General features: G+C 37.3%; 1 protein-coding gene across 1 annotated transcript in view; it reads right to left on the reverse strand.

The window, feature by feature from the left end:
* The window catches only part of SLC4A5 (solute carrier family 4 (sodium bicarbonate cotransporter), member 5), a 101,456-nt gene that overhangs the window by 85,681 nt on the left and 2,233 nt on the right, over positions 1 to 13,542 (reverse strand). The window contains exon 2 of the mRNA XM_008590000.1: positions 4,165 to 4,245. Coding sequence (XP_008588222.1) covers positions 4,165 to 4,243 — 79 coding nt within the window. The 5' untranslated portion in view covers positions 4,244 to 4,245. The remainder of the gene's footprint in view (positions 1 to 4,164; positions 4,246 to 13,542) is intronic.

The raw sequence follows: 13,542 nt of genomic DNA on the forward strand, positions 1-13,542 counted from the left end.
TTTTCTTGTAATGTCTTTATCTGGTTTTGGTATTGGGTTAATGCTGCCCTCACAGAATGAGTTAGGAAGTATTCCCTCTGCTTTTATTTTCTGAAAGAGATTGTAGAGAATTGGCATAATTTCTTCCTTAAATGTTTGGTAGAATTCACGACTGTAAACCATCAAGGCCTGGTGCTTTCTTTTTAGGAAAGTTGTTAATTATAACTATTATCTATTATTTACTAGTAGGAATATGCCTATTCAGATTATCCATTTCACCTGTGTGAACTTTGGTAGTCTGTGTCTTTTAAAAATTAGTCCATTTCATCTAAGGTATAAAATTGATGTACACAGAGTGTGTTCATAATATTCCTTTATTATCTTTTAATGTCCATGGGATCAATAGCGATGATTCTTCTTTCATTTCTGATGTTAGTAATGTATGTCTTTTCTTTCTTTTTACTTGGTTAGCCTGGCTAGAGGCTCACCAATTTTATTAATCTTTTCAAAGAACTAGCTTCAGTTTCACTTATTTTCTCTATTGTTTTCTGTTTCCAATTTCACTGATTTCTAATTTTCTGCTCTAATTTTTATTTCTTTTTTCTTTCTTGCTTTAGAATTATTTTGCAATTCTTTCTCTTGTTTCCTAAGATGGAAGCTTACATTGTTGATTTTTGATCTTATTTTCTGATGTATGCATTCAATGTTACAAATTTCCCTCTACGTATTGCTTTTGCTACATCCCACAAATTTTGATAAGCTGAATTTTCATTATCATTTAGTCCAAGATATTTTTAAATTTCTCTTAAGACTTCTTCCTGAATTCAGAAGTCTTAAATTTCTCTTAAGACTTCTTCCTGAATTCCTGTGTTATTTAGAAGTGTATTTTTTAATCTCCAAATAATTTGGAATTTTCCAGCTATCTTTCTTTTTTTTCCCCTTTTTGTCTTTTTTCACGTCCGGCAATGGGATCGCAACCCTCGGCGTCGCTCCCGCACCTCACTCAGCCAGTGAGCGGGAACCGGTCTGTATGTGGGATCCGAACCCTCGGCGGGAGGGCCACCGTGCTCCCAAGCGGCGCACTGTAGCAGTGCGCCACTTTTTCCCCTTTTTGTCTTTTTTCACGTCCGGCAATGGGATCGCAACCCTCGGCGTCGCTCCCGCACCTCACTCAGCCAGTGAGCGGGAACCGGTCTGTATGTGGGATCCGAACCCTCGGCGGGAGGGCCACCGTGCTCCCAAGCGGCGCACTGTAGCAGTGCGCCACGGGGCCGGCCCCTTCCAGCTATCTTTCTATTATTGATTTCTAGTTTAATTCCAATGTGGTGTGAGAGCATACTTTATATGACCTCTATTCTTTTAAACTTCTATTCTTTTAAATGTTCAGATGTGCCCAGAATATGGTCTATCTTGGCGAACATTCCATATGAGCTTGAGAAAGTTGTGCATTCTACTGTTGTTGGATAAATTATTCTATAAATATCATCTAAATCCAGTTGATCAATGATGCTGCATAGTTCAACTATATTTTTACTTTTTTTTTTTCCTACCTGCTGGAACTGTTGATTTCTGATAGAGGGGTGTTAAAGTTTACAATTCCAACAGTTGATTTGCCTATTCTTCTTGCAGTTCTATCAGTTTTTGCCTCGTGTATTTTGATGCTCTGCTGTTTGGTGCATACATGCTAAAAATTGTTTTCCTGGAGAGTTGACTCCTTTACCATTATGTAATGCTCTTCTTTACTCCTGTTAAAGAGATTTTCTTTGCTCTGAAGTCTGCTTTGTCTGAAATTAAGATAGCTATTCCTGCTGTCTTTTGATTAGTGTTAGCACAGTATATCTTTCTTCATCCTTTTACCTTTAATCTATCTGTGTCTTTACATTTAATGTGAGTTGCTTGTCATACAGTTGGGTCTTGTTTTTTGATCCACTCTGACACCTCTTTGAATTGATAATGTTTATACCATTCATGTTTAAGGTGAACATTGATATAGTTGGATTAAAATCTACTATAATTGCAACTGTTTTATGTTCATTGCACTTGTTCTTTGTTGTTTGTTTTTTTTAATCCTTCCCCCCTTTTTTAATGCCTCCTCTGGTTTTAACTGAGCATCTTATATGATTCTTATATGATTTCTCTCCTCTCTCAGCATATCAATTATACCTCTTTAAAAAATTCCAGTGGTTGCCCTAGAGTTTGCAATATACATTTGCAATTAATCTAAGTTCATTTTCAAATAACACTATATTGTTTCTTGGGTAGTGCAGGTATCTTATAACAGAGTATTCCCAACTTCTCCCTTCCATCCTTATAACATTGCTTCCATTTATCTCATTTGTCCACATGCTATAATTACTCAATACATTTTTGCTGTTACTTTGCATGAACAGTTATCTACTAAATTAGATAGGAATAAGAAGAATAAAGATTTTACTTCACCTTTATTTATTCCTTCTCTTATGCTCTTTTTTTCTTTATGTACATCTGACTTTCTGACCTATATCATTTTCCTTTTCTCTGAGGAACTTCTTTTCACATTTCTTGTAAGGCAGGTCTACTGGCAACAAATTCCCTCAGTTCTCATTTGTCAGAGAAATTCTTTATTTCTCCTTCGCTTTTGAAAGATAATTTTACTGGATACAAAATTCTAGGTTGGTGGCTTTTTTCTTTCAGTCCTTTAAATATTTCACTCCACTATCTTCTTGCTTGCTTCTTACTCAGGCTGGTGCATTTCGAGGCACTGGGGAGTCAGTGTCCAAATCTCAGAGCCCCAGCTCACCTCACCTCATCCCACTGCATGCTCTTCTGGATCCCGAGTCTTTCTTGGGTGTAGTGAGGATTAAGAATGTGAAGTGGAGTGTTTATGAAGTGCAGCCTTGCTTCCTAGGGGACTACATCACAATGACTGGTGCTCCTCCTTCCTCCTCTCCCCTCCCACAAGCATGGTGGGACTTTGCTGCCCTACACTCCACCCCTTAAGCAAGCTGTAATACAAGGTAATCCATGAACATCGCATTTAGAGGTAAGTAGTTCTACTCTAAGGGCTTAGCATACTTGGGTCTTCCAATGATGAGTTTCTATTCTTCACCTTTGAGGCCAGAAATGGAAATGAGAAGCAGCAGGTATATCAGAAAGGACCCTACCCAAGGAACAACTGTCTTGGTTACTCCCTGGCTTGTCCTTTACTTACTCTGTGGCCATCCTGCCTCTCTAGCACTCAGTGTCCTCATCTTTAGTGTGGAAACGATAGTACTTTCTCTACTTACTAGGCAAGGCTTTTGAGAAGATAGAATGGGATCATGTATGGAAACATGATTATGGAAATTGTAAGGCCATGCACACAGAGTATCCTTATTGCAGAAATCAGAGAGATGGCTGTCAGGAAAATACTTCACCTTTTGCCCTGGGTCTAAACTGTCCCATTGTTTCCTGGCTTCTATCATAATCATCACAGCGTGGCTATTTAGCTGATGAACTGGGGGGAAGTGGTTTGCCTTCCCGTAAGCCCAAATCCTCCTTCCTGGCTCTGCAGGGCCCCTCCTCTCACTGTGAGCATCTCACAGAGTTTGGCTCAGGACACATGCCAAGCTCTCCCAGGAACTGCTCACTGCATTCCTCCTGATCTATCGACAGCTGAAGAGTGGCTCTACACATTCCACAGCTCAGCGAGTGTCTAGCTGGACAGTGAGGTTTGTGTGTCCCTCCAAGTGAAGTGGGGTAATGGTGGGGGCAGCAGCCAGTCTGCCTCTTCATAAGCTCTGTGGCTTCTCTGTAGAGTATAGGAGACTTAGGGCCACTGAGTCAGCAATTCTGGAGCAACAGAAATAACCCCCTCAACACCCTCTTACACTGATTTTAACTGAGCTGTCATTTTCAGAATCTATAAAATGTTGATATTTGGCATTTATTATGTAGATCTTGTAAATTAGATGTGGTTAATTTTGTGCCAGAGAAGCTATGCCCTAATCCACACAGGCAAGGTGGCAGTTTCCAGTCTCCAGCCTGGCCACGTGGTTGCTTTAGGATATGGTGAAGGCTGGTCCCACCAGCATCAAGGAGACACAGGGTGAGTCAGGGAAAGGGACCAACTATCCAGATTCTCCAGCTGGAAGGGCTGTTATATGGACACCCAAGGAATTCTCAGTCCCTCCTGGGATTGGCATCAAGTTCTCAAAATGACCTTACCTTTCTGATCTGGACATCTCCTCCCGTAGTTAGTGGGGTCCAGCTTTCCTACTCCAGCCTTCTCCTCTTCCCCCTTCATGACTATAAAGTAAAAGATGAACACAGCCTCAAAATGTATATGTTTAAAAGGGCAGAATTTCAAGGAGAAATGGTCAAATACACAATCATAGCAGGAGACGTTAATACAGATGAAAAAAAATTACGACAAAAGAACATATAAACAAATTGGAGAAATACACACACATATAATACACACAACAAATAGAGAACACTACTTTATAAAAAATTACAAAAGGAACATTTACAAAGAGAGCACAAATGCTATGTCACAGAAAAGCTTCCAAAAATTTATCATACATCTATAATTTATATATTTAAACCAAATTTCCATTGTGTTTTTCCTATTAAACCCATCATTAGAAACATATATATATATATATACTTATTTATATGTACTATAAGTATATATAATAATTTCTAATTATGGGTTTAATAGGAAAACCACAATGGAAACTATTAAATATTTAGAATTCGACATTTACAACTACTACATATTGAAACTTGTGGGATACAGCATACTTAGGGGAAACAAGAAAGGAAGGAAGGAAAAAAAGAAGGAAAGAAGGAAGGAAGGAAGGAAAAAAATAAACATAAGTATTCAAATAAAAAAGCTAGAAAAAGAACAAGAGAGAAAACCCAAAGAAAGTAGAATGTATATGAAGGATAAAAGCAGAAAATAATGAAATAGAAAACCATCAAGCATAAAAATAATAAATCCAGAAGGCAATTATTTGAAAAAAATACTAAAATAGTCAAGCTATGCAAGACTAATCAAGAAGAGAATATTCACAACAATGTTAGGAATGAAAATGGTACATAACTACAAATATAGTAGAGCATTTAATAATCATAAGAGAATGCTATGAAAAAAACTTTATGCCAATAAAATTTTAAAACTTAGATAAAAATAGTAAATTTACTATGTGCCAGGTACTATTTTAAATGTTCTGCACATATGACTTGATTGAATCTCTCAATAACCCTATGAGATAAGTAACATTATTATTCCCATTATATAGATGAGGAATCTGAGCCACAGAGAACTTAAATGACCGCCCAAAGAGAGGAACAGAGATTCAAACCCAAACAGTCTGTTTCTGGAACTATAGCTCTTAACTAATAAATGAATACTAGAAAGATAATAGAAATGTCAAAATTGACTTAAAAAGAATTAGAAAACCTGAATTCACCAATAACCATTAATTGAAATGATTGCAGGAAAGGCAGCACAATCAGCCACATATTGATAATTATTGAAGCTGTTTTATAGGTACAGTTATCATTATTTTTTCTACTTTTTTTATCTTTGAAAATTTTTCTACCATGAAAATTAAAATAAACACCAGGAGGAGATAGTTTTTAAAAAAGTTTTATCTTAACCTTTGAAGATAAAATAACTTATGCAAAGTGATTCTCAAAAATAGAAAAAGAGGAAATCGAAGGCAGTGGGTATATCTGTAGACCAGGATTTAGGGTGGGGCTGAAAACAGGAGAATTTTAAGGAGTCTCTTAAGCCCTCAGACCTGTCTCTTAGAATGCCCTCCTACCCCACAAGATGGAGGGGTTAAATCAGAAGACCCCTGAACAGCTGGGGAGGGAGGAGTAATTTTACAGGGTAAAAAAAAGGATTTAAATAAAGACAGTTACCCCTCATGCCTATGCCTGCTTAGCTCCTAGAAAAGAATAAAGCTTAGAGCCTCTAGACAGGAGACTGGAGAACTTATGAATTTTGACCTTCTGGGGACCTCAAATAAAATGGCAAGGGCTTCATACAATTGCCCAATGTAAGTCTATCACTCAACAAGTCCAGCCTGTCCAAATGGACAAATCTAGCAGCTCCACTCCATGTGAATGGCCAGCCAAGAATCACCAGAATGACAGAGATCAAAACAAACAGGAAAAGATGAAGTCCAAGGAAGCAGAAGCAGTGCAGGCAGCCAAAGAAACCATTAAAAAACTATATAGTTAATATCTTCAAGGAGGCTGTCATAAATTTGTTTAATGTAGTTGCTGCCTCCACATCCATTTTCAGGCCTGACATAAGTTGTTTGAAACCCAGTCATACCCCATCACCTTTGGCCTAATTAAAACTTCCCCTCCCCAAGTTGTATCTCACTCAAAACCCAACACATCGCACAGCTGCTGACCATGATAAAACCTAATGGTCAACACCAGAGTCATATAAATAAGTTTCCCCTTCCCACCTGTTTTCTTCAAACTAGCCAATCCACAACCTCTGCAGAAAGCCTGAGGGATAATGCCCACGGACCTTAATAAAGACATAGTCCCACAGGTCCTCTCTCTCCCTCTGCCTGCTCCCCCCATGCACTGGTTGAGCTCCATGACTGAACTTCCAGTTGGCTCCCCTTAGCAGCACCAACCTCTCTGGGATCTGTGAATAATACACTTCTTGTTTCATGCATTTTGGCTTTACCTCTTCCTTGTGTCTCATCTGATGAACACACCTGATCCGAACTCTCCTCATGGTCAGGGCTCTCCTAGAAAGTGGCTATCCTGTCTTATGGTCCCTCCCCAGAGAGAGATCTCAAGACCAAATTAGAGGAGACAGAGACAAGAACAACAGAGACGAAAAAGACATTGTATCCATGACAAAAAGAAAAGCAGAATAAACCTGTAAAGAAGCCTATAAACTTTCAAAGAATAAAAAGAACTCTTGGAAATTAAAAATATGTTAGAAGAAAAATTTCAATGAAAGAGTTGGAACATAAAGTTTAAGGAATATGTCAGATAACAAACACAAATACAAAGAGATTAAAAAAAAAGAGTAGAACAAAACAACAAAATCAGAGGATCAATCCAGGAGGCCTAAACATCAAAGTTAATAGGAGTTCCTGAAAGAGATCAGAAAAAATAGAGAGAAAATTATAAAGAAAATAACATGAGAAATAATTAAAGGAATAATTAAATAACATGAGAATAATTGTTAAAGTTATAATAAAAAGAATAAAATAATGAAATAATAATAAATTATTTAATAATTATAATTTAAATTAAATTTAATAATAATAAATATAAACTTATAAGGAATTTATTTTTTAAATAATAAATATAAAAACAAAATTTAAATAAATTTAAATTTTATTTTAAAACTGTAATTATAAAATAATAAATAATAAAAATCATTAAACACTAAAAAGGAAGAATTAAAGGAATTATTAAATAACATGAGAAATAATTAAAGGAAATAACATGAAAACATTTCCCAGAACTAAAGGATTTGAATTTCCTGATTGAAAGCGCTCGCTAAGGGTGCTGGCTGGTTAGCTCACATGGTTAGAGCATGGTGCCAATAACATCAAAGTCAAGTGTTTGGATCCCCTCACCCTAGCTGCCAAAGAAAGGGCCTGCTGAGAGCCCAGAAAAATAAATTCTTAAAAAATCCCCTCCAAGTCACATCATCATGAGGTGTTAGAACATCATGGATAAAGAAATTTTAAAAGCCTCCAGAAGAAGAAAATAAGTCACTTATGAGAAATCAGACATAAGAATTGGAATCAGATTTCTCAATAGCTACAGTATCTACAAGACAATGGAGTCATGCCTCCAGAGGTGAGAAAAATTATTTACGATCTAGAATTCCAGCCCCAACTAAGCTATCAATCAAATGTGAGGGTAGAATAAAGGCATTTTCAGACATAAAATGTCTCAAAAAATTGACCTCCTATGCACCTTTCCTTGGGAAGTGATTGAAGGAGGAGCTCTAGCAGGATGAAAGAGTGCTAAGAAAGGAGTATGACTCTGGGAAATAAGATTCACCACAAAGATTGGCCAAGGGAATCCTAGGAGGAGAGCTACACAGCAGCCCAGAGAGCACCAAATGCATTTGAGAGCAGGCTCTGGACAGATGTCTTCAAGAAAAACCCTGGATCTGAAAAATTATCTTGCTGTATTTGACTATTTTGAGAGGATATCAAAAAGCTATCATCAAGAATAAAGAGACATAGAAAGGAAAAGTAATCATAGTACACTGTACTCAACTGTGAGCAATATTTATAGTCATTACAAATAAAAATGAATGTTAATCTTACCAAAAATTGTGATAGAAGCAGGGTTGGTATTCCACCAATACAAACTGATATGGCTGCTGTTTATGGCTGGTGCCCATTCTCAGTGGTCATGTATCCATTCTGGCTGGTGAGCATCAATGCCACACTGGTTGTTAAATATTTTTAATATCACCGCTGGATGTAACTTTTCGAGAGTATGGGGAGTGGAAGGGGTCTAAGACCCCTGTGGAGGATGCTGCTAGCTACCTGCCTGATGTCTATCCCCCTTTCTGCTCTGGTTTTGTTCAGGGCAGCACTGTGGCCACCTAAAAATAATCACTTCCCCAGATGCCCTTAAGCTCTCTCTGGCTAAAGAGATATAGGAGAAAGAACCTGGGAGGAAGTTCCTTCCTGGATAAAGTCTCTGCAGAAGAAATCCCCTTCATTTTTCTTTCTTCTTCCTTCCTGGATAGAGCTGTCAGCTCTAGCAAACAAAATTACAGTTTGCCTAGTCAAATTTAAATTTCAGATAAACAACAAATAATTTTCAGTATAAGTATGTCCTCTGCAATATTCAGGATATACTTATACTTAAAAGTTATTTGTTAATATCTGAACCTTGAATTTAACTGGGCTGGTGCTAATAACACCAAGGTCCAGGGTTTGATCCCTGTACCAGCCAGCACCAAAAAAAAAAATCTTAACTGAGCAAACCATATTTTATGTGATAACCCTATCTCCGGAGCATAGACATGATGTCTGGAAGTGCAGCAACCATTGTCATCGTGAGTTTAAAGGCCACATGGATACAGGAAGGATCCTAGATCCTTAATGCCTTCATGCTGGATGTTATAGTGAACAGTGATACCACTTACTTGTTTAAACTACTACAGTTATCTTTTCTGTTACTCAAATCCATGACTGGGGCATGTGACAAAGGACTCTGGGAAAGCAAGTTTTAACTGGGCAAATAAGATTGAGTTCTGTTAGTAAGAAAAAAGGGAGAATGGTCATCTAACAGTGTCTCCTACACTGTTCAATATCCATTCCCCCCTCTTCTTGCCTGTTTATAGAACCTCATTTTGTTTGACAGAAACAATAGTCCCCTTACCCAGGTCCAGGCATGAATTGTGATCTGTATGAACAATTCTGGTTACCCTTGGCCAGTCACTGATGTTAGGAATAGTCATGTGACCCCATTCCAGCCAATGAGACTTAAGTGAAAGTCCACTGGGTAGAGCTTTCAGGAAGCCTTTAATTTTCCTGATAAAAAGTGACAAACACAGCTGGAATGCACAATTTGTCCTTTACCCTCCCCTCTTTCCTGCACAGACCTTGGACTTGAGACTTTGAGATGAAACAACCATCTTGCAACAATGATGTGACAGGTACAAAGCCCAAAGGCACAGGCTAAGGACAAAGCAGGATAGAGTAAACCTGGGTTTCTTGATAATATCATTGAGTTCTGGATGCTCATCTCTGGACTTCTTGTTATCCGAAAAAAAATCTACTCTCTCTATTTAAACTGTTAGCCAAGCTTTACGTTATTTCTGGAGGAGGTTTTCCTAACTCATATATAATGGAATACTTCCAACAGTTCAAATGAATGAGCTAGATTTTTATGTATCAACGTGCATAAATCTCAGAAACATAATGAGTAAAAAAAAGCAAGTTGTAAAAATATACAAACAAAATATTATTTATATAAAGCTTTAAAACACACAAGACACCACCAATATTGTTTATAGCTACATTTATAAGTAATAAAAGTATAAAATCATGCAAAAAATGATACATGTTAACTACAGTTTACCTCTGGAGAGAGATAAGGTTTAGTAATGATGTTTTAGCAATGTCTTTGATAATTTTGAAAGATACCTATAGATATGAAATGTGTATGATAAAATGTTAACATCTGTTAATTCTGGGCAGTGATATATGAGTATCTGCCACATTTTACAAGTTTGAAGTATTTTAGTATTAAAAATATTTTAAGGGGGAGAGGGAGGAGGGAGGGAGGTTTCGGTGATGGGACACAATAATCAACTACATTGTATATTGACAAAAAAAAAAAAAAACAATAAAAAAAAGTTTAAATCTTTTTAGAGAGAAATAAGAAAATTCTCCAACACTGCGAGATAATAGTCTCAGATGAAATGGGCCAACCGAGTACTCTACACAAAAAATGACTGGAAAAATCCTCACTCTTTGATATATCATTTTGAAATTTTAGAACAGTAACTATGAAGAAATGAAAGATCCTAAAAACTTTTTGACTTACAGAAACAGAAACAGGTCACCTGCCAATGAATAAAAATCATACTAGCAGAAGACTTCTCATCAGCAAGTTGGATAACAAAAAGATAATGCAGCAATTATGCCAAAATTCTGAGGGAGAATTATTTCCAACCTGGCATTCTCCGCCCAGCCAAACTACCAGTCAAGAGTAAGGGTAGAAGACATCTTCAGACATTCAAGAAATCATTTTACTTCTCTCTCATGACTTCCTAGGAAGTTACTTAAGGATGTGACACCCCCCTCCCCCTACCGCTCTCCCTCCATGAACCAAGAAAGGGGAAAACAATGGGATGCAGGACAGAGTAGAGCCAACCAGGAGAATAATGAAGGGCAGCCCCCAAACGACAGCTGGGCTACAGCCCTCAAAAGAGCAACCAGTTCTCAAAAGAGCTAGAAAATGAGGCTTCCGAAGGAGGCACCCAAGGAAAAGATGAAATGCAAAGGATTTGATATACTCCTTGAAAATTTGGAAAAATTCAAGAAAGTAACAGGGATAGAAAATGCAAAGAAAAAGAAGGACAATTAGAAATACCAGGGAAAAATTAAAATTCTGCAAGAAATCAAATGTGATTATAATACATAAATCATGTACTATACTGAGTACAAACACTGATTACTGAATTAACCAAAAACAGTGATAATATGTATGTCTATATTGGGAGGATGAACAAGAGACGAGTGTGGTATAAGATAGGTAAATATTCACCTGTCGGTGGCTAATATCTAACTTTGATAAGTAGCAGGATATATATAATAATTGTTACTATTATTATTGTTATTAGAGAGGTGTAGGTAACCAACTGAAAAGGCTATAAGAGCTCCTAGTTATTGTCTTTGGGAAGTGAAACTTGGAGTATGGGGGAAGCTGGGATGGAATTATTCTTTTTATCATAAGCTCTTACATGTGTTAATTGATTTTGAATTATGGTTATATATTATTTTCATTTTTAACATTTTAAGGCAAGTAATTTAATGTGAATTATTCTTTTTATCATAAGCTCTTACATGTGTTAATTGACTTTGAATTATGGTTATATATTATTTTCATTTTTAACATTTTAAGGCAAGTAATTTAATGTGACACATGTGTCCCCACTTTATGTGATCATTGTATCCCTGAAAAATTCATCGTTAAATCTATTTGTTCTGAGTGAATCATGTTTAAAATACTTAGCAGAACTACAAAACAAAGAACGCTTTAAGGCAGTGGTTCTCAAACCTGAGTGTGTATCAGAGCCACATGGAGGGCTTGCTAAAACACAGATTACTGGGTTCCACCCCCAGAGTTTCAAATTCAGTAGATTTGGNGTTATTCTTTTTATCATAAGCTCTTACATGTGTTAATTGATTTTGAATTATGGTTATATATTATTTTCATTTTTAACATTTTAAGGCAAGTAATTTAATGTGACACATGTGTCCCCACTTTATGTGATCATTGTATCCCTGAAAAATTCATCGTTAAATCTATTTGTTCTGAGTGAATCATGTTTAAAATACTTAGCAGAACTACAAAACAAAGAACGCTTTAAGGCAGTGGTTCTCAAACCTGAGTGTGTATCAGAGCCACATGGAGGGCTTGCTAAAACACAGATTACTGGGTTCCATCCCCAGAGTTTCAAATTCAGTAGATTTGGGATGGGGCCTGGAAATTGGCATTTCCAGCATGTTCACAGTTGATGCTGATGCTGATGCTGATGCTGATGATCCAGGGACCACACATTAAAAACTGCTGCTTTAAGGAAATAACTCACAATTTATATTTTCTATTAAGTTGGGTCAGTTGGTGACTTTTTGAAAGTTATCTTCCTCCTCCAGCATGGTGTGAAGAATATAGAGAAGCCGAGTAACAGATCCTCTTTCTTATAGAGAACCACCTCCAAATGGTTTAGGGGAGCGGGCTGACTTCACCTCTCTCCAGCTGTAAGCAGGAAAGGCCATGTGACCCAGGCTGGCCAATCAAACACTCCCCATTCCCAGCCACAGAGATTGGTTCGGGGATGTTCCCAAGTCCAAAGCTGGGCCAGGACATTTCTGCTTGATCCGTCCCAAAACACTGCTCACTCTGGCATTGCTAAACTGATAAGCTTGGGAGCTACTATTTTGCCTGTTACATGGAGGGAAGCATTCAAGAAACGTAGAGAAACAGTGCTGATAACACCGTGATTCCCTGAGTCAGTTAATTTTGAACTGGCCTTCTCAGTTGTGTTGAGCTGTTAAATGCACTTTACTTTCCTCACATTTGACTTGGGTTGCTGATGTTTACAATCAAGAGTTCCTGATTAATACAAATGAAATAGAGTTTTCCAGCATGTTTCAAAAAATGTGTTCTTTCATATCTGAAGTACTATGGATTCTCAGATTGGAAAACAAACAAAATTGTATATCAAATGACAATACAGATGCAAATGGAGGTGAGAACTCTACAAAACGTGGATATATGGAGATAAAACATAGCTAATATTCATGTAACTGCATACCTCCAAGTTCTGGACTAATTGAGACCATTCCCCCCTTACCTCCTCTGTGCTGGGTCCCACTTTCTCACAACTTGAGAGGAGCTCCCTTCCAGGAGTATGCAAAAGTAGGAAAGAACCCCAGCTACCCCAGATGATCTTCAAAGGAAGCCTTTCATCTAAAACTGAGTGTTGGCCATAGGGCAAGTGTTTGGATTAGCTACTGCTGTGATCGGCAACCGCACTGCCCACCATAAAAATCCCTGACCTAATCCATGAAACAGATTTTCCATCCCAGAGTTTCATATAATGTATATGAATTAAATGTTGAGCCTTTGCTTTCATAATCTCATTTAACTCTCACTATGATTAAGTGAAGTACATAATTTTCAGTCCTATTTTACAGATAAGGAAATGGAGACTAAGAGAATTAAGTAATTTGTCCTGGATCACAGAGCCAGCCACAGTGGAGCCAGGATTCAAATTGGATTCTTTCTTTCTTTTTTTTTTTTTTTTTCCTTTTTGTCTTTTTTCGTGCCCGGCAACGGATCGCAACC

Source organism: Galeopterus variegatus, unplaced genomic scaffold (assembly GCF_000696425.1).
Source record: "Galeopterus variegatus unplaced genomic scaffold, G_variegatus-3.0.2 Scaffold5799, whole genome shotgun sequence".
Taxonomy (NCBI): domain Eukaryota; kingdom Metazoa; phylum Chordata; class Mammalia; order Dermoptera; family Cynocephalidae; genus Galeopterus; species Galeopterus variegatus.